Raw genomic sequence first — 18,299 nt, 5'->3', positions numbered from 1 at the left:
AAATATAATCAATATGTAATACATAAATGTTAACATATTGCAGCACAATGTTCCCTTACCTATAGTGAGTCATTGTATTATACAAAATTACATAAGATATAATAATTTTGCAGGCCCATTGAGGCTGGTAATGCAGAACACTGTCCCTAAGCAAGCACTTCCAGTGTGCTTTAAGGAGGTCATAAGATCTTTCTATGATAGACCTTGCCCGGCAAAGAGCCTTCGAATAGCAGTATTCAGCTGTACCTTCAGTAGCATGAGGAAGAGGGGTTAACAGCCACTGCTCAAGGGCATACCCTGAATCTCCTAATATTTATGGAATTAAAATTTAATTATCATGTAAGGTAAAGTGATGTTGGCCGAAAGAGAAAGATTGAATAAGCCAAATCAATGCAAACAGCCATTTCTGCATTTTTCCTTTTCAACTGTTTAATACTTCACCAACCGAGAAAAGTTTGCCCAACCGTTCTTCATGGACATCCTGCATGATGGCATTACTATAAGTCCAGATAAACTGGTCAAGCAATGTCCTGGGGTAGGCAGTCATGTCCATAATTTTCATTTCATTGTTACATATCTAAAATAAAGTCAAGATAAGACATCATAATTAAATTACATTTGAAATCTAATTATCTTTCAGTGAAATGTTCAATAATATCCATGGAAAATAATTAAAGTATAGCATTTCAATTCTAAATGGCAGGGATTCAGAATTACATCATTCATATAGAAAGGCTCATTACCATTTGCACATTAACTGATTAAAATCCTTTGTGGTTTTTGTACGACTCCTCATGCTCCATTGGAGTTACTAAGGCAATGTGTGAGCAATCTATAGCTCCAATAATGCCAGGAATTCCAATAATGGGCAGAAACCTATATTAAGTTTGACAATATAAAGTTTGATTAAAATGGGAGCAGTACTACATGTTCTTATCAATTCACTTCAAGTAAGGCATTTTTGTGCCTCTCATACTTGTGTTCTGCCATGGACCTTTGTTCATTAGAATTTGGAAATTTGATCCAGTGCCATTTAAGGTGATGGCACATGGTATCTCACACATCTCTAATGCACCTATATGCCTCACCTTCTGGCTCATGCCAAGAAAGAAATCTTGGCAAACACCCTGCTGGTACCCACCTTCAGTATAAAATCGCAAGGCAACTAGCAACTTAAATAAGAGCAAAGGAAATTTCATTGACATAGCAGGGTGAATATGAAAAATTAATTTTAAAACATAACAAAAATAAAGACCTATCATTGATTTAAGACAAGAATGATTCAATCTAATTTAAGCTAAAACTGATTTTTCTCAGAATGATAACAATACATTTTTTTCGGATAAAAGCAAATGTAACTATCAGAAAAAAATCATAATCCATTCACCAACAAGTTCCAAAATGATTTCACTGGGCAATGTATTTCTCATGAAGTATCAGCAAATCTAGAAAAACTTATAATTATATCTTACGAGTTCATTATGTCACACTCTTATTTTTGTTTATTAGGTACACATTTCACAAACCTCTAATCATCCGTAGCCATACAAATGCAAGAGGTGTCGTGTTATAGCATAGATTTGATGTAGCACTGCAATTTTTTTGTGAAATTCCATTAAATACTATCAAGCCATTCAATAAATTACTAAATTTAGAAGTGGAAAAAATTAAGAGTCATATAACTACGACAATGGTGGTAAATTAATTTTATTTGTCGCTTATCACAAGTTTCCACTTCCCTATGCATAAGGAGCAGCAACAATGACAACACTTTTCTATAAATTATAATGATTAGGAATGAGTACAATGGCATATAAATTGAAGTTAGAGGAGAGGTTTCATAATCACATTTGAATAATATGATAATTACTTGAGAGTGGAGGTTTAAACCCGATGTTTATTCTGAGTGAAAAGTTTTCTGTCTAGCCTTTTTTTTATTTTTTTTTATTCACCAGGGGCCAAATCTGGAGAATATGGTGGAAGTTGTAATAATTCAAACTTTAATTCCATGATTTTCAAAATTGAAACTGTGCAGATGTGCACCGTACATTGTCTGGATGGAAGAGGATTTTTTTCTTTGCCATATGAGAACATTTTTTCTTAACTTCTTTAATACAATTGATGTAATAACACAAAATACCCTGAATTTATCATTTGTCCTTTTGCAAATAATCGATGTAGATAATTCCAAACGCATCCTGAAAAATCATGGTCATCCCCTGCATGGGAAGGCCCAGAAGTACCCTGTCTGACCTAGAGATGGCGGTAGTTGTTTGAAAAATATCTCTGTATTAGAAAGTATGCGATCTATAAAGCATATCTTTCAAGTTTGAAGATGCTAGGTTGTTTGGTATTTAGTTTGGCAGCCATCAATAGTGAACATTTTCAGTGAATTCGTGAAAATGGAGAATTTTGGTCATCATTATGTGATACCATACTTCGATTTGAAAGGCCTCAGGCCAATTAATATAAAAGCTGAACTGGATTCTACTCTGGGTGAGTCTGCTCCTTTGTCTACAACAGGGTTGCTGAGTTTAAATAAGGCCATACGAGCTGTCAAGACCAGCATCACATTGGTAGACCAAATGAGGTGACCACTCCAGAAACGGTGAAGAAAATCCACAAAAAGATAATGGATGACCGTCGACTGAAAGTGCACAAGCTAGCAGATATAGTAGGTATTTCAATAAGTGCGGTGCATCACATATTAACTGAAAAATTGGACATGAGACAGCTGTGGGCAAGATGTGCGGCTGTGGGCCGCCGCATTCACGACACTGGTTTTGCTCACACTCGAGCAAAACCAGTGTCGTGAAGATATTTCGATTGAGTGTTTAGCCAAGTTTCACAGCAACAAAGCAGAATTTCTGCACCGTTTCATAACCATGGATGAAACATGGGTCCATTACTCCACACTCGAGACAATCAAAACAAAGGATTTAAAAGGGAGAACCAGCTCCAAAGTAGGGAAAACCATTTCATCTGCAGGCAAGGTCATGGTGTCGCCTTTTTGGTATACACAATGGGATAATTTTCATTTTCTATCTTGAAAAAGGAAAAACTATCAACAGCAAGTATTATCCCAACTCTTTGCAATGTTTGAGCAAAGAAATCAAGCAAAAGCAGCCACATTTGGCTAAGAAGAAAGTGTTGTTTCATCAAGACATGCTCACAATTCCATTATTGCAATGGCCAAAATTCATGAGTTCAAGTTTGAATTGCTACCTCATGCACCCTATTAGCCAGATTTAGGCCCCTTAGATTATTTTCTGTTCAAAAACTTGTAAAAATGGGACGGTGGTCAAAGATTTTCCAACTGTGAAGAAGTGATGGCGGCAGTTAATGGCTATTTTGAGGAGGAAGACAGTTCTTATTATAAAATGGGTGTCAAACTTATTGAGTATCGCTGGGAAAAGTTTATCGAGCTGAAAGGAGATTATGTTGAAAAAAAACACTTTTTTCCAAAATTTTGGTGCTTTCCTTGTTGGGTCGGGTACTTCTGGAATTACTCTCGTAGTTGACCAATTTCACTATCTTTGCTATCTTTGAAGGCTTCAGAAATCCACTGTTTCACCTGTTCCGTTATCACTGAAGTGCACTCGTGTATCCATATTTCATCCACAGTAATGTATTGACACAGATGAGAACAAGGAAATTAAGTAAATACAAGAAATTAGACTTTATAAAGCTAAAGAAATCAGTAAAAGCTGAGAAAAGGAAAAAACTATTCATGGAGAAGTTGAAAGCCAAAAGGGATAAGAACTTAAATGAAGATAAGGGGAAAACATCAAAAACAGCAGCAGCAAAAGAGGCAGTTGGTGTAAAGAACAGAAGAAAATAAGAAAAGTATGGATCAAGATGTTGGACAAAATGGAGGAAAAAAGAAGTTGAAAGAATGAAAACATAGGAGTCTTAATTATTAATTTAGATGAGAAACAGATATGGCCAAAGAATAATGGATAAGATAGAAACAATTCAGATAAGGAAGGAAGCTGTCATGCGATGTGTACAGAAGCAAGAGGCCTAACATTTAAATGGAAATTAAGATATAGCTTTGCAATAGAAGGCAAAGATTAGAAACAATTAGTAAACCATGGGAGGTAATGAACTAGTGAAAGAAATACATATAATGGGAGAAAAGACCCACAGAAAGTGAATTGGAACTAAAGGAAGAAAACAAGGTGATCGATGATGCAAAAGGCAATAATATACTTAAAAGTGAAGAAGAAGCATCTACATAAGAGACGAGAAATAGGAAAGCAACAGAAGTTGGTATTCTAGTTGAACTATTGAAAGCACTCAACAAGAAAGGAAAAAAAGAATTAACAATTTTGAGTGATGAGATGGCAAGAAGGGACAATGGCCAAAAGATGGTACTGATTCCTATAGAAAAGAAGAAAAATTTTAGGAAATGTCATGAACATAGAACGATACACCTGATGTCTCATGCGACTGAAATAATGTTATAAATGATCAATAGAATATTGAATGGTAAACTAAATAGTGTGATGGGAGAAGAATAATATGATTTAAGTGGATGCGCAGGGATAAGAGCTATTATAGGTCTGTTGAGAGTAATTGGTGAAACAAATAAGGAAAAGAAAAAATACATATATGTTTTAAACACTGGCTTAGAGAAATCTCTGGATAGAGTTGGATGGGGTAAATTAATGGTGTTTCAGAAAAAGCGTGGGATTGATTGGAGATAAAAGACCTGTATCTCAGTCAGAGTAAGAATATGTTAGTTGAGAGACAAGATTGAAAGGAAGGGGTGTTAGACAAAGATGCTGCCTGTCACCAAACCTAATTACCATTTATTTGGTAAAGATAATAGCAGAATGCTTTGATGGAAGTGAAGGAGTGAACATTAAAGTTAAATTGTGGAATGTATTAAGTTTGCTGATGATATGGCTGTAATGGTAGATAGTAAACAAAATGTCATGTTAGCAGACCTTAAAGAGCAATGTAAGGAATATGGAATGGCATATATGCAAAACAAGATTAAGAGTAAGATAATTGGAGGTAAAAGTAAAAGCATTAGTAACACATTGGAATGTGATGTGATCGAACAAGTAGAGAGCATTAGGTATTTGGAAGTGTCATCACTGAAGACATGACCTGTTCGAAGGAAATCAAATCAAGAATACCTATGGCAAAAGAGCGATTTAATAGTAAGAATAAACTACTTTGTGGACCTTTGAAAAAGGAACTGAGAAAGAGATTGGCAAGATGTTTCATCTGGAGAGTGATATTCCAAGGAATAGAGGCATGCACTTTGCAGCAAGGTGAAGTAAAAAGAATAGAGGCCTTCAAAACGTAGATCTGGAGGAGGATGGAAGGAATAAGATGGGAAGATAGAGTAAAGAATGAGGAGATTATATGACGAATTGGAGAATTAAGAAAATTGGCAGAGAAAAACAAGAAAAGAATGATGATTTGGTTACACTTTTATGAGGAATGAGTGCTTGCTGAAGGCTGTCAGAAGGAATGATAGAATGGAGGAGAGGACGAGAAGGATAGAGTTGTATGATCCTGGATTAAGAGAAAGTATGAAGAAACCAAGAGACTTGCTTGCGAAAGACAGGCATGGAAGTTAACAATAAGTGAATCACCCACTTGGCAAAACAACCCAAGATGATAAAATTCTATCATATCATGACTGAAACTGCATAACTCCCTTTGGATGTTCTGTGCTCCAAAGCTGCATTATTGTAGAAAATCATTCCTGACAAAAAGTTCTGAAAATTAAATGCAATTCCATTTAAGAATTTCTTCAACAGATTTACTAAAAAATCTATATCAGGGGATATATCAATCCTTTTATGTCAATGCCTTCACACAAGAGTGCCTGGGTACAACCATTCTTTAGTAGTGGCAACATCACCTCACTTCCACATCTCCAATGTTGCTTATGATGCACTATGTAAAACTCTTTTCAACAGACTTGGGTTTATTGCCGGTGGCCTGCAAATATACATTCAACGTAATCTTGCATGCAAAGGGTAATATTTTTCCGTACAAGTCCAACTGCGATTACCATAGGCACTATAAAAGGGCCTGCAATGACCTACACCAACCATTTGTCAGAACACACAATAATGCTCATGGTCCCGAAGCAATGACCTTAAAGCTATTTACTAAACTTTTCCATGAAATCAAATATGAAGCATAAGTACCTATTTTCAAGAAAAAGCTGTTCAGCCTTTTAAAAAATACTGTTCTAATCTGTAAATGAATTTCTGGAATTGTCACTTTGAATAGGAATTGTCACTCAATTCCTATTCAACCAAATAATAAGCAAATATAGTAGTATATTGGTATCTATGTATATTGTATTTTTTCTAAAATTATAATATATATCAGAAATGTCCTATATTCAAGTGTGTGTGAATATGCACCAAATCTCCTGATAAATAAATGCATTATAATTATTATTTACCAACCACTTCATTCCGGTGCTTGATTAGTGTAATGTTTTTCTCCCAGAAACATTTTAAAAAGAAACAAAGTTTTGTGCTTAACTGAAATAATCTCTTGAAGAGATTAGCAAAATGATTTGTGAGGCTTATGGGGACTCTGCTCTGTCATACTCAAAAGTTTCAAGGTGGTTAAAGGCCTTTAAGGAAGGCTGGGAAGAGGTTCACGATGAACAATGTAATGGGTGGCTGTCAATCAGCAAAACCAACAACAATGTGACTCACATTCGACAATTGTTGGACTATGACTGTCCATTCAGTACCAAGATGCTTGTCAATGAACTGAACTTGTTGCCTACTGTTGTGTTCTGCATTGCTACTGAAGATTTAGTGATGAGGAAAGTGTGTGCCAAGCTCTTAAGCAAGGTGTTGTCAGACGACCAAAAGACCAACTAAGCGGAAATTTCGAGTGAACTTTTGCAATGTATCGAAAATGAACATAATTATTTGGACAACGGCATCAATGATGATGAAACCTGGGTTTATTAACATGACCCAGATACAAAACGCCAAAGCTCTGAGTGGTACACCGACCAGTCCCCCAATCCCAAAAAGGCAAGAATGAGCAAATCAAAAGTGAAAACAATGCTCATTGTCTTTTTCGACAGTAAAGGAATGGTTCATAAGGAGTTTTTTCCTCAAGGATAGACATAACACTGCCTATTATGTGGATGCACTGGAAAGACTGCAAAAAATGGTCAAGACGAGAAAAGATGTCTCAGCTGCCTGGCAACTCCATCACGTCAACGTGCGACAAGTACATGAGTGTCTGGCCAAGTACTAGGCGCCAACGCTGACCCGCCCCCCCTATAGTCCTGACGTCGCCCCAGCAGACTTCTTTTTGTTCCCTTGGATTAAGGCAGCCCTGAAAGGAATCCATTATTCATCCTTAGAAGAGATCCAATCAGCTGTGACGAAGATCTTACGAGAGGGCCCCGAAGATGTCTTCCAGGGCATGTACTGGTCCCGGTGGAGTCACTGTAAAAAATGTATAGAGGTCTAAGGACAGTACTTTGAAGAATTTTAAGAGTTTGTGCAAATCTTTTCAATAAATTACCGTATTTTCCCATCGATAACGCGCGCGTTTGCTATACAAAAATACTCAGATGATCGCCAAAATGACGGTGCGCGTTATATAATGAAAACTGAAAAAAATCCAAACATTAGCATACCTATATTGTGAGATCGAGTGGAGTAGATGAGGAATAGTTAACACGAGTAGCGTGATTTGTACTGACATTTAAGTTATATAACCTCAATAAGGGTCGCGATAGTCCAGGTGGCCGACCGGATGGCCCCGGGTTCGATTCCCGGGCAAGTCTCTGGGAACCTGCAGCTCCTACCAAGCCATGTGATTTTTCGGGTACCAGATTTTCCCGGGAAACCATAACCGGCACAGGGAAAGGAACTGGCCCCCATACCCTGATGTGTGAATTTCACACGCCGTCGGGCTTGGTAATGAGTGAACTCCTCCATCACCTATCAAATCGACCTTCGGGTTGATTACTGAGGTTATAGTATCTGAATAAATTGAGGAGTTTTTTATTTTTGTCATTATTTGATTGAATATCACCAGCAGAATAACCGTAGTGTAATGAACATCTGACATCATTGTTGGCTATGAAGACTTGGGGGCTTAAAGCTTAATTTAGAGTTCTTTGAAAGAGAGCGTGTTGAAATTTCGCAAGTCTTTTGTTTTCCACAGGACTATTCAGGAGGACGAACTGGAAATTGTAAGGAGGCCATCTGGTGTGACGTCACTCAGAGCACACAAAGTGCGATATGAAAAAGGATTAATGTATGTACATAGCGCAATGTAATTTTCGAAAGTCATCTGTTACATGTGGCTGGTGCGAAATCGTAGGTGTTCGGATTATTATTCAAGTAAAAATTATGTAAATATAGTTTTACCTGGTTTTGCCGAAGGGAATTTTAATAATTACTATTGCGTGCGGCTTTAAACCTCTGAAATTACTTGACAGAATAAGTTAGATTAAGATCTGTGCTCCAAGCCTATAGTAGTTGATATCATAGGTTATTCCATTAAAACTAATACTTCGACTGTATGAAGAAATGAAAAGATACTTACAAGCAATAACTTGAATTTGGGCATACTTGAGTCCATCGGTGAAATAATGGGTATCATGGTGCATGATGTAAACTATTAAGCAGGATAATAGCGTGAATATTGTTAATACTGAGATAATGTCACGGTTAACTTAGTTGTCAGCTCTTCATGTTTGCCTCTGGATGAGCACCTAAATGTGGAGACCTCTTTGTCGTTTCAAACTCAACACAAGCATATGCTACTTGAAAAGACAAGTGATTTGCAGCATTAAGACAAACATTAAATGCACTTTGGAATTAAAAGCTGTGGTTAATCGTGCGCGCAAATTTATTTGTTTAAAATTGCTTACGTCAGTTCCTTCGCCGAAATTACCTTACTATGAATTGATTGTAAGAAATTCATTGGGCAGTTGGAGTAATGTCATAGGGTTAAACATTCTTTTCTCAGAGTCCTGCCAGATTGCCAAACTTCCACGGCTAGACGTTTTTCCTTGTAGCCCTAATGAAAATGTAATTCTAGAATTGTGCCATTATCATCCGCGGTCTACTAGACGGATAGACTTGGCTAAATATATTTCACTGGTTAAAAATAATATTTTGATTGATAACACATCCATCTCAGAGGTATGTATGGTCCATGGATAGTATTGTCCTGAATAATTCTTTTTCTTACTAGTATTTGTTCTTTAAAGATTTATCGCACCATGTCGTTGAATGAATTGCCAACTGTTGAAAGAGTTAATCCAGACAGCATTGAAAGAGTGATGGATGATGATAATGACGAAATATGCATCGTATTTGAAAAGATAGCTCCCAATATTCCAATAGAAAATGAGTCCAAAACAGAGTCACCCATGAAAAATGAACCTTTAAGAGAAGATTCAGTAAAATTTGACTCGTCGCCTAAGGATGTAAAAGCCTTTCTTCAACAACCTGCCAGTGAGCCTGTAAACAGCTCTCAGCAACTGGAGGAAAACTTTTCTGAGTTCATTGATCACAGCAAAGGTCAGGTTTGTTCTTGAGTGTATAATGTATAGGTTAATGCTAGTATAGAATACTTGCTTGAGCCTAGTCTAGATTTATGGTCACTTGTATCAATAATTCTGATTCTTCTTGCCCATTGTCATTTAATGGGACTTTTTCCACAGTTAAGCGCAAAAAAGGCCAGCTCCAAGACCTTCGTCAGTGGGATTATACTGATTTTGGAAGAGATTTTATCATTGGCCAAAAAGGTGGGCTGATATTGGATTTTAAAGAGTTTTTCCCAAATCATAGGAGAAAGGTTTCGTACATCAAACTGTACTCAATAAAATTTTGTTGATATAATGGCATCTTCAATTACAGGTGAAAAAAAATCACTCCCTTTTACTGTAATGTCGTATAATGTCTTATCTCAGTTATTGCTGGAGAATCACCCACACTTATACAGCAATCATAACTATGCTGCTCTTTCCTGGGAATGGCGAAGTAAAGTTCTCATGGAAGAGATAGAAGCAGCGTCTCCAGATGTAAGATTTTTAATTTTTCAACTAGTTTGTGATATTATTTTGACATTTTATTTTTAAATCTATACGCTCAATTTGTTGTTATCAATGATTTCCAGATTTTATGTCTGCAGGAAGTTCAAGAAAGTCATCTGGAATGTTTTTACTACCCACAGCTTCTGAGATTGGGTATGCTTATTTTGATGTGTGTAGTACTAGGATAGGTTTTTGGCTCATGTAAATAAATTTACGTCAGTTTAATCTGTTGCCATCCCTGTATTTGAGGTATTAAGGAGAATAATGTCATTATTATTCTTTCAGGTTATAAGGGCTTATATAAGAAGCGAACAGGAGATAAACCAGATGGTGTTGCTATATATTTTAGGGATTCTGTTTTTACTCTAGAAGAGTACACAACAGTTGAATTTATGCAACCAATAATGCCCGTTTTAAACAGAGATAATGTAGCCTTGATTGCTCGATTTTCCTCCAAGATGGATCCCTCCTTGCCTCATTTGTGTGTGGCCACCACTCATCTTTTGTACAATCCCAGACGAATGGATGTCAAACTAGCTCAAATGCAATTATTACTGGCTGAATTGGAGAGGTTAGCTTTTGTGAGGGATCGACCATCACCATCTTACTATCCTCTCATTGTTACTGGTGATTTAAATGTTACTCCTAAGTCAAGTTTGTATAGATTATTGACAACAGGACTTCTCCTGGATAGTGATGTTACTGACGAAATGCTTGATGTCCTTGGTATCACAAACAATTGTCAGCATTTCAGTATTTTAAGAGGTCGTCAGTGCTCTGGCACATCCCCAATTGATAGATTATCAGAATTAAGAGGATTGAAAGTGTATAACTCAGATAATGTAGAGGCCCTGCACACAATGACACCGAGCAATGATAATTCAGAGGATGGAAAAGTATGGAATGTAGAAAGAAAGAAAGGACACCTAAGTCACAACTTCATATTGAAGTCAGCTTATGAGCACCGAAACTCTCGTGGAAAAGAAGTTACCACGAAGCAAGATAAATGGGTGACAGTGGACTACATTTTTTACAGGTAAGTGAAGGGTTTTATCAGGCAAGTCTTTAATACTCATATTTTCATATTAAAATGCTATCTCAAATCGGATAGCTACCACCTATATTCGTTAGATAACCACCTCTATTTTGAATAAATCAAATAGGTTCATTCTTTTTGAAGGAATATTATCTGAAAAGAACTTCGAGGATTTTTTTACAATTTTTTATCATTTTGAAAATTCTCAAAAAATGGCAGTTTATGAAAAATGTATAGGAAGTGGTTTCACATTTTTGGTTGCTCAGTAGCTGTTAAAGCAAGATGCTCCAATTATTTTTTTTCTTTAAGAGCACTTTCTGTCAAAATCTGGACTAAAAGTTGGGTAGTGCATAAAGACAGCAAATTAAAATTTTTTAATGAAATGTTCATTTGCCATAATAGTTCTTTATTTTTTAAATCTTAATTTCTTTATTACCATGATTGGTAGTCATACTAATAATTTGATCACTGACCTGTGATGCTTACAGTTCCTAGAATTTATAGTAACTGTTATTGCAATGCAACATTTATATGGAACAATATCTCTAAAACACCATTTTCATCCTGAAAGCTTGGCCAAATAGTCTCCTAACATGATTAAGTGACTCTTTAAAACATTCAAACCACCTTAAACCATCTTTGTGATGATTTCATAAATTAAATATTTCTGGCGAATGTCCGTTGATCTGGTAGAGCTTAAGGGTGTACTTTAGCAAGTTCTTTGGTAAAATATTCAGAATTAAACAAAACAGGGCTTTTAAAATGTTTACTCCTCAAATATTCAAATGTTTGCATTTTACTAACTTTCACTATCATTAGCAGGGACTGTATCCATCACAGATCAAAGATAAAATTAGTAGTATTACTTACCGAACGGATATAAAAAAGGGGAAAATGTGTTTGTAAAAGTTTCTGCAGGGTTGAAATTTGGATACTTCAGGATTCTCCCCGTAGTAGTTTCATTGAATGGATAACTGTTTTACTAGCAATGCTATTTACATCTGGTCAAAGATATTGGACTGCAATCTCTGCCTCCTTAATATAGGTTTGTCCATCTTGTTGTGATTTGATTTGTTGACTTCTAAATCAACTATTTTCATGTAGTACTTAGAGGATGATAAATAAAAGCTTTCAGCAAAAAATGTTCTTAAATATTCTTTTTCAAAGTAAGGGAATTCTACTGTATATCAATGTAACATATATGGAAGTAAAAAAGTCCTGTAAATCACAAGATGAAGAAATATTAGTGTATTGGGAAAGATGTTTAGTGCTGCAGACTGAAATAATTTTCACTTTCTGGTCTCATTAATATCATTGCATTCTGACACTCTAATCGGGGTGAAAATGAATATAGCATTCCTTCAATTTATCCTCTTCTCCATCCCTGAACCCTCCTGTTTGAAAAATAATTTTCCCTCATAATTATTTACTTTAATGGCACGAATAGAATTTCTTTTTTTGATTTACAATTTTATTTTCTTTATTTCTTATCTTTCCCATTTCGTCCTGTCTCTACAAACTGTTCATATCTTTAACCTGTTCTCTCCTCAATGTTTCTTTCACCCTATTTCATAGTTTCGTACCATATTACTTTTTACCTACTTTATTATTATTACCTCTCATTTTACATTATTATCCTTAGTTCCATGCTCATTTTCTTCCATTTCCTTCTCTCAACTAACATCCAAATTGTCCTGATCCTTTTTTAATTTACTTTTCCAATGCTGTACTTCTGACTTTTCTTGTCCTGTTATAAATATTTTTTAAATATAATGAAAAATTCACCACACAATTCTTAAAATATTTTATGTTAATTCCAATTTCAGTTGTATAGCCAGAGGTCTTAACATGGAACCCATTGAAGGAAATCTCAAACTCATTTCTCGCCATGGCCTTTTATGTAAAGAAGAATGCTTTGCATATGGACCTATTCCAAACTTAGGCTCTCCTTCAGACCATTTTCCATTATTATGTAAATTTGTGTTAACCTAGTTGGTAACCACTTAGATCAGAAGTATTTTTCATTTCTTGTTAATATGTGACAAGAAGTATGTTTGTAAATAAAACCATTAAAGTCTTTGCTCAAGAGTTGTAATTATTTTTGGTGACAATTGATATACAATTTCTCAAGAAATTTTCACGTACACAGTCATTTTACCCTGCGGTTTAACATTGTGTATAATAATTGACATTTTTGAGTTGCTTATAGGGCTAAAACAGATTTCAGATTTTCAGAGTTCATAAATTTACTTTAGTAAAATCAATCATACAGTTGCCTACTTAAATTTGTGGAAACTTTTCTTGTTGGGAAATACACTTGTAATTTCAATAATATTTTAATTTCATGACCTTAGTTTGACTCTTTGAGTCATCTTCCGGTAAGAAAATACAACCCATTTGGCATATATGTATTTTTCACTGGTTATGGTTGAGGGGAATGTTCTGATATAAAATTTAAGCTATGGAATTGCCCATGAAGTTATGTAGTTTTTTTCTCTCGGCAAGGTGTGTAGTATTTTTCTCACTACCTCTCTTGAAAATCATGACTTGAAGAAGTAATATCACAATGTATATGGATTAGTCTTTGGCAAATAACCTCTCTGCTATTCAATTGACATAAAAATATTTTAATACATCAGCTCCAATTTATATCCAATATCTACAATGCATTATGGTGTAAAAATTAATTGTTATTAAGAAATTTAAATTTTTAATAATTATGCCAATTCTCAACTTCTTATAGGATAACCAAAGAATGCTAATTTCATTCCTTCAGCATAAATTTCTTCCAATCTGGATTTATGACTATTCTCTAGAAAATTACATTTAGTTCAGGTTTTAATGGAAATTAGGACCAAGCACGTTTTTCATCAGCACCATGGCATATTATATATTGGCAGGTAACATCTAATAAGAGATAAATGTAGTAAGATATATAGGTAATGACTTCATATTACACTTGGTGAATACGTCAATTTACCTTAGGATTCCCAAAGATCTTAAGGCTTAACATTAATTTTGTATTCCCTCTTACACCTACATTTTGTGCTCCAGAAAACTCCTCCCATGACCTCCAAGTTTATGATTAGTTTAAGAAAAGTGATCATGGTTGACCAACAACCTTGAAATTTTAAACCCATTTTAAATGCTTGAGATAGTTATTTTGATTGCACCTAGCTTTAGGCATTCTCCCTCACAAATTTTTAATGTACATTAAATTTGTGAATTTTGGTGAATTCCTGTAGCCAATAATAAGAAACTTAAAGAAGGCTCCAATGTCATTATGTTGGTCAGCCAGTGATCATCAACAGGGAGAATAAGGGTTTCACAGCTACAATATTGCTTTTGCATTTTAGGTATGTAGTAAGTTCTTGCATTCTAGAGTTGACTAGTGGATTTCCATGAAAGTATGTATCCTAAGGAGTTCATATTAATTTTTAAATAAGTTAATGCCTTTTCCAATCAATTATTTCCAGGGAAATTGTAAATTTTAATCCAAGTAGAACGTGCTGGTTATTTTCTGTCTTCAAGTGATACCAGATTTGAAAAATGTTTAACTCTGGGTACAGAAAGTTCATTGGAAAAAATGATTTTACGAGTACATCTGTAGGTTCCAATTCTCCTGTTGTGACGTAAGAGAATACGTGTATTGATGAAAGCTTGGCCAAGTATTATGGGTGTCACCCTTGTAAAGTTTTAGCATATTAGATTTGGCGATCAAAGTGATCACTAAAGACAGCTAGATATTTATTTAATAAACTTTTAAATATACCAAGACAGAAATCTTACTGTAAATGCAGATTATGATGAAACGATGGGAAAACATGTGGTCTCAGTGCAAATCCATACTTGGTAAAAGAGCCATTTATGGTCGAGGGATTATGGAGCTATGGTAAAATGTCAAAGTCAATTTAAGTCCACAAGTGAAATCTGGGCTGGGGAAAAGAATTTATTTAAGATCTTCCATTCTAACCACAGTGCGAGTAAATTCTTTTTTCAAACAATTTTTTGCGAAGTAGGAATCAAACTTTAGTTCCAAGGGAGGAAGTACATTGTGATTTGTATAATTTTTTTTGCAAATTTTCACTTCTGTAATTTTTCCACAACATGCATTTGTATGCTTACACTATTTTAAAACCATCGTACTTTCAAAGTATTATCGAAGTAATCATATATCCATAAAATGTTACTTTGTTTAGTACAAGTTTTCACCAGATAAGTAATGTTTTTTCTATACAATTAAGGATTTGTGAAAGATATGACCGCAAAAAAATACACGTCGTGTGATCATGTAGACAGGGCCCTTTCCCTGTCTACATGATCACTAGGAAAATTTTCCACGGGATTTAAATGGCACTTGGATACCTTTATAACATAAACCCTGCCATTCAATATAACCTTGACGTGATGGAATGGCTCTGCATTCCATTTACTGCTAGAGCTGTACTGGTGTGAGCAATGATAATTGTCCATAGTAGGGTCACCCATGCTGGATATGGGCTGGGAAAAGGTATTACATGCAGTATCTGTTCCTCAGTGAGGCAACTGCAAAGTCATGTGACCCCAGGGGGCCGGCATTCAGTAATGGTGTTGAATTTAAAAACCATTAAGGAAGTCAGTGGGAAACCACCTGAACTATAATTCCCATGATAAATATGAGCAGAAACATTGAGTTAATGAATCCTGTCAACTACAGGACTCAACCCACAGGGCCAGAGAAGGAGCAAGATATTAGTTGCCAAAAAAATATGTATAAAAAACAAAAAAAGAGACATTTATTTTAAGATTTTTGGTAGCAAGAACACCTTCCTCTGCGGAAAGAAGAAACTGAGGGGGCTTCAAGAGGAAGGGATGCTGGATGGATGAGGAAGGTGGGGAAAAGTTGGGGAGAGGAAGGTTTGGAAGTGTGGGAAGGTTTTGGGACAGGAGGAGAAATGAAATTATCTGAAGAGTTACATCATTACTGTCTTATATTAATTTCTAGCTCATTCCAGGAGCCAGATGTGTGCCTGTTCTATTATCTTCAGTTTAAGTGAAGGGTCTGAGAGATGCTAGAATGGACGTTATGGGATTTATCAATGGGAGGGTTATGTTAGAAGGCAAGCTTTGGGATTGGGTGTATGCCATACGGGGAAGAATTCTGGATTGAGGCACAGTGGTTATTAATCCTAATATGTAGGGGTGTGATACATTGTCCAATAAAGAAGGCAGGGCATAGTTGGCACTTCTGGAGATAAACTACAATGCTACAGGTGCAAGAGGTATAGGGAATTGGTAGGAGAAAGTTGAAATGCGGGTGGGAGAGGGGTAAGATTTGGGTTTTGAAAATAGGACGTTTTACATCTTGGTTTATTGCAGGGCATTGGATTATCTTTGGGAAATGGCAGGGCTATGAGTGCAATGATTGCTTAGAGGAGATCTGATAGGTTTTAAAGAAATAGAGGGACATTTGCAAAGAAGGTTGGTGGCAGAATTGTGGTTCTTGAGAATAGGGACGTATCTACATATGGAAAATAAGACGAGTACTGAGAAATGTGAGGAATACAGAACCTGATATCATATAGCTCAAATAATATTTAAAACAATCAATAGAAGATTGAATGGGTAACTAAAATAAGTGATAGGAGAACAACAATGTGGATTCAGATGAGGTGTAAGGATAGGAGATGCAATAGGTCTGTTGCGAGTAATTGAGGAAAAAATGTGGAAAAGAACAAAATACTGTGCTTTATACAAGGCCTGTTCAGAAAAAGATGGGACGGTTTGAATAAATTCTTGATTTTTATTAGTTACCCTCAAGTCATACTTATCGCCTTCAAAAGACAGCCTTTAGCTGCCAATACAATTCTCCCAATGTTTTTTCAACTTTAAAATGCCACCTGGAACGTTTCTTTCAGATTGCTTCTTTAAGTCTGCTGCAATTTGGTTGGATGTCTTCAATAGTTTCCAATCTGCATCCATTCAAGGTGGATTTCAACTTGGGAAATAGGAAAATGTCCGCCGGAGCAAGATCCGGATAGTATGGTGGCTAGGGGATAACCAGTGTGCTATTTTTAGCCGACAACTCTGTAACGATCAATGATGTGTGCACCAGGACATTGTCTAGATGAAAGCACCAAGAATGGTTTTTCCACATTTTTGGTCTAATACACCCAAAATTTCTGTCAAAATGGTGAAACATGATCCAACACATGTCAAATTCATTGGCAATCTCCCTGACAGTTAAACTTAGGTTAGAATGCACTAAATCATTTGTTGACATCGATGGTCCTCCACTTCTCGATTCTTCATCAGTCCAAGTTTGTCCAGACTAGAAGCAGTTCTACCAATGAAACACTGTGCCTGACTCTTAGATTCATTGCCAAATGCCTCTTGAATCAATGTATAATTTTCAGTTGTACTTTTGCCAAGGTTAAAACATAATTCATTGCACATATTCTGATTCTCTAAGACCTTCATTCACACTGACACAAGAATTTGTACAGCAAGCTTGTGTTAAATCTGAAAAGAATTGCTGTGGTACAGTGACAAGTTCAGATAGGGTCACGAGCAAGACAGTGTTTTGCTTCTCAAAGATGCCGCTAAAAGGTGACACCTCGGTGATTGTGATCGGTCAAGCAGTTTATACATAGAAAGACCAGTTTCATCTTTTTTCGTACAGACCTTGAATCGTGACTTAAAGAAATCTTTGGATAGAGTTAGATGGGATAAATAAATGGTGATTCTAAATAGCATAGGATTGATCAGAGGAAAAAAAAGACTGATAAAAAATGATGACCTGTATCTCAATCAGAAAGTCAGAGTGAGGATGAGAGGCTGGTTGACACAACATTGGAATAAGATCGCGTATTAGAAGAGGATGCTGCCTGTCAATAACCCTATTTAACATTTAGTTGGTAAAGATATATAAAAGAAGTGAAGGAGTGAACATCCGAGATAAAAGTGTAGAATGTATCAGGTTTGCTGATGATATGGCTGTAATGGTATATAATAAGTCTTAGATCATCACTGGAGACATGATCTGTTCCACGGAAATCAAATCAACAATAGCTATGGCACATGAGGGTTTTAATAATAAGAAACTACTGGGTTAACATTTGAAAAAGTATCAGAGAAAGAGAGAGGCTAACTGTTGCATCAGGAGTGTGATGTTACATGGAACGGAGACATTGACTTGGCGGAAAAATGAAGTAAAAAGAC

At 35.8% G+C, this 18,299-nt stretch overlaps 1 protein-coding gene across 4 annotated transcripts; it reads left to right on the top strand.

The window, feature by feature from the left end:
• Nucleotides 1–8,302: 8,302 nt before the first annotated feature.
• angel (protein) lies at nucleotides 8,303–13,179 on the top strand. 4 transcript variants are annotated; one of them, XM_071585785.1, is made up of 8 exons: nucleotides 8,303–8,336; nucleotides 8,992–9,167; nucleotides 9,236–9,548; nucleotides 9,692–9,775; nucleotides 9,888–10,051; nucleotides 10,147–10,216; nucleotides 10,349–11,099; nucleotides 12,926–13,179. In XM_071585785.1, the coding sequence occupies exons 1-8, from the start codon at nucleotides 8,318–8,320 to the stop codon at nucleotides 13,089–13,091; spliced, it is 1,743 nt and encodes a 580-aa protein (XP_071441886.1). In that variant the 5' UTR covers nucleotides 8,303–8,317; the 3' UTR covers nucleotides 13,092–13,179. The 4 variants fall into 4 exon arrangements, with proteins under 4 accessions (XP_071441886.1, XP_071441885.1, XP_071441887.1 ...); XM_071585784.1 differs by having other exon boundaries at nucleotides 8,303–8,360; XM_071585786.1 differs by having other exon boundaries at nucleotides 8,333–8,371.
• The last annotated feature ends 5,120 nt before the right edge of the window (nucleotides 13,180–18,299 follow it).

The sequence above is a fragment of the Hetaerina americana genome, unplaced genomic scaffold (assembly GCF_022747635.1).
Source record: "Hetaerina americana unplaced genomic scaffold, ioHetAmer1.1.p SCAF_2, whole genome shotgun sequence".
Lineage (NCBI taxonomy): Eukaryota > Metazoa > Arthropoda > Insecta > Odonata > Calopterygidae > Hetaerina > Hetaerina americana.
The sequence above is the reverse complement of the archived record's forward strand: the minus strand, read 5'-3'. Positions and strand labels throughout refer to the sequence as shown.

Bases quoted from the DNA above. Each gene is read 5' to 3' on its own strand.
- angel (XM_071585783.1), top strand. From the start codon at position 8,739: ATGTGGAGACCTCTTTGTCGTTTCAAACTCAACACAAGCATATGCTAC. The intron at 9,776-9,887 runs GTGGGCTGATAT...CTTCAATTACAG, and splicing joins TTTTATCATTGGCCAAAAAG to GTGAAAAAAAATCACTCCCT. The intron at 11,100-12,925 runs GTAAGTGAAGGG...TTCCAATTTCAG, and splicing joins GTGGACTACATTTTTTACAG to TTGTATAGCCAGAGGTCTTA.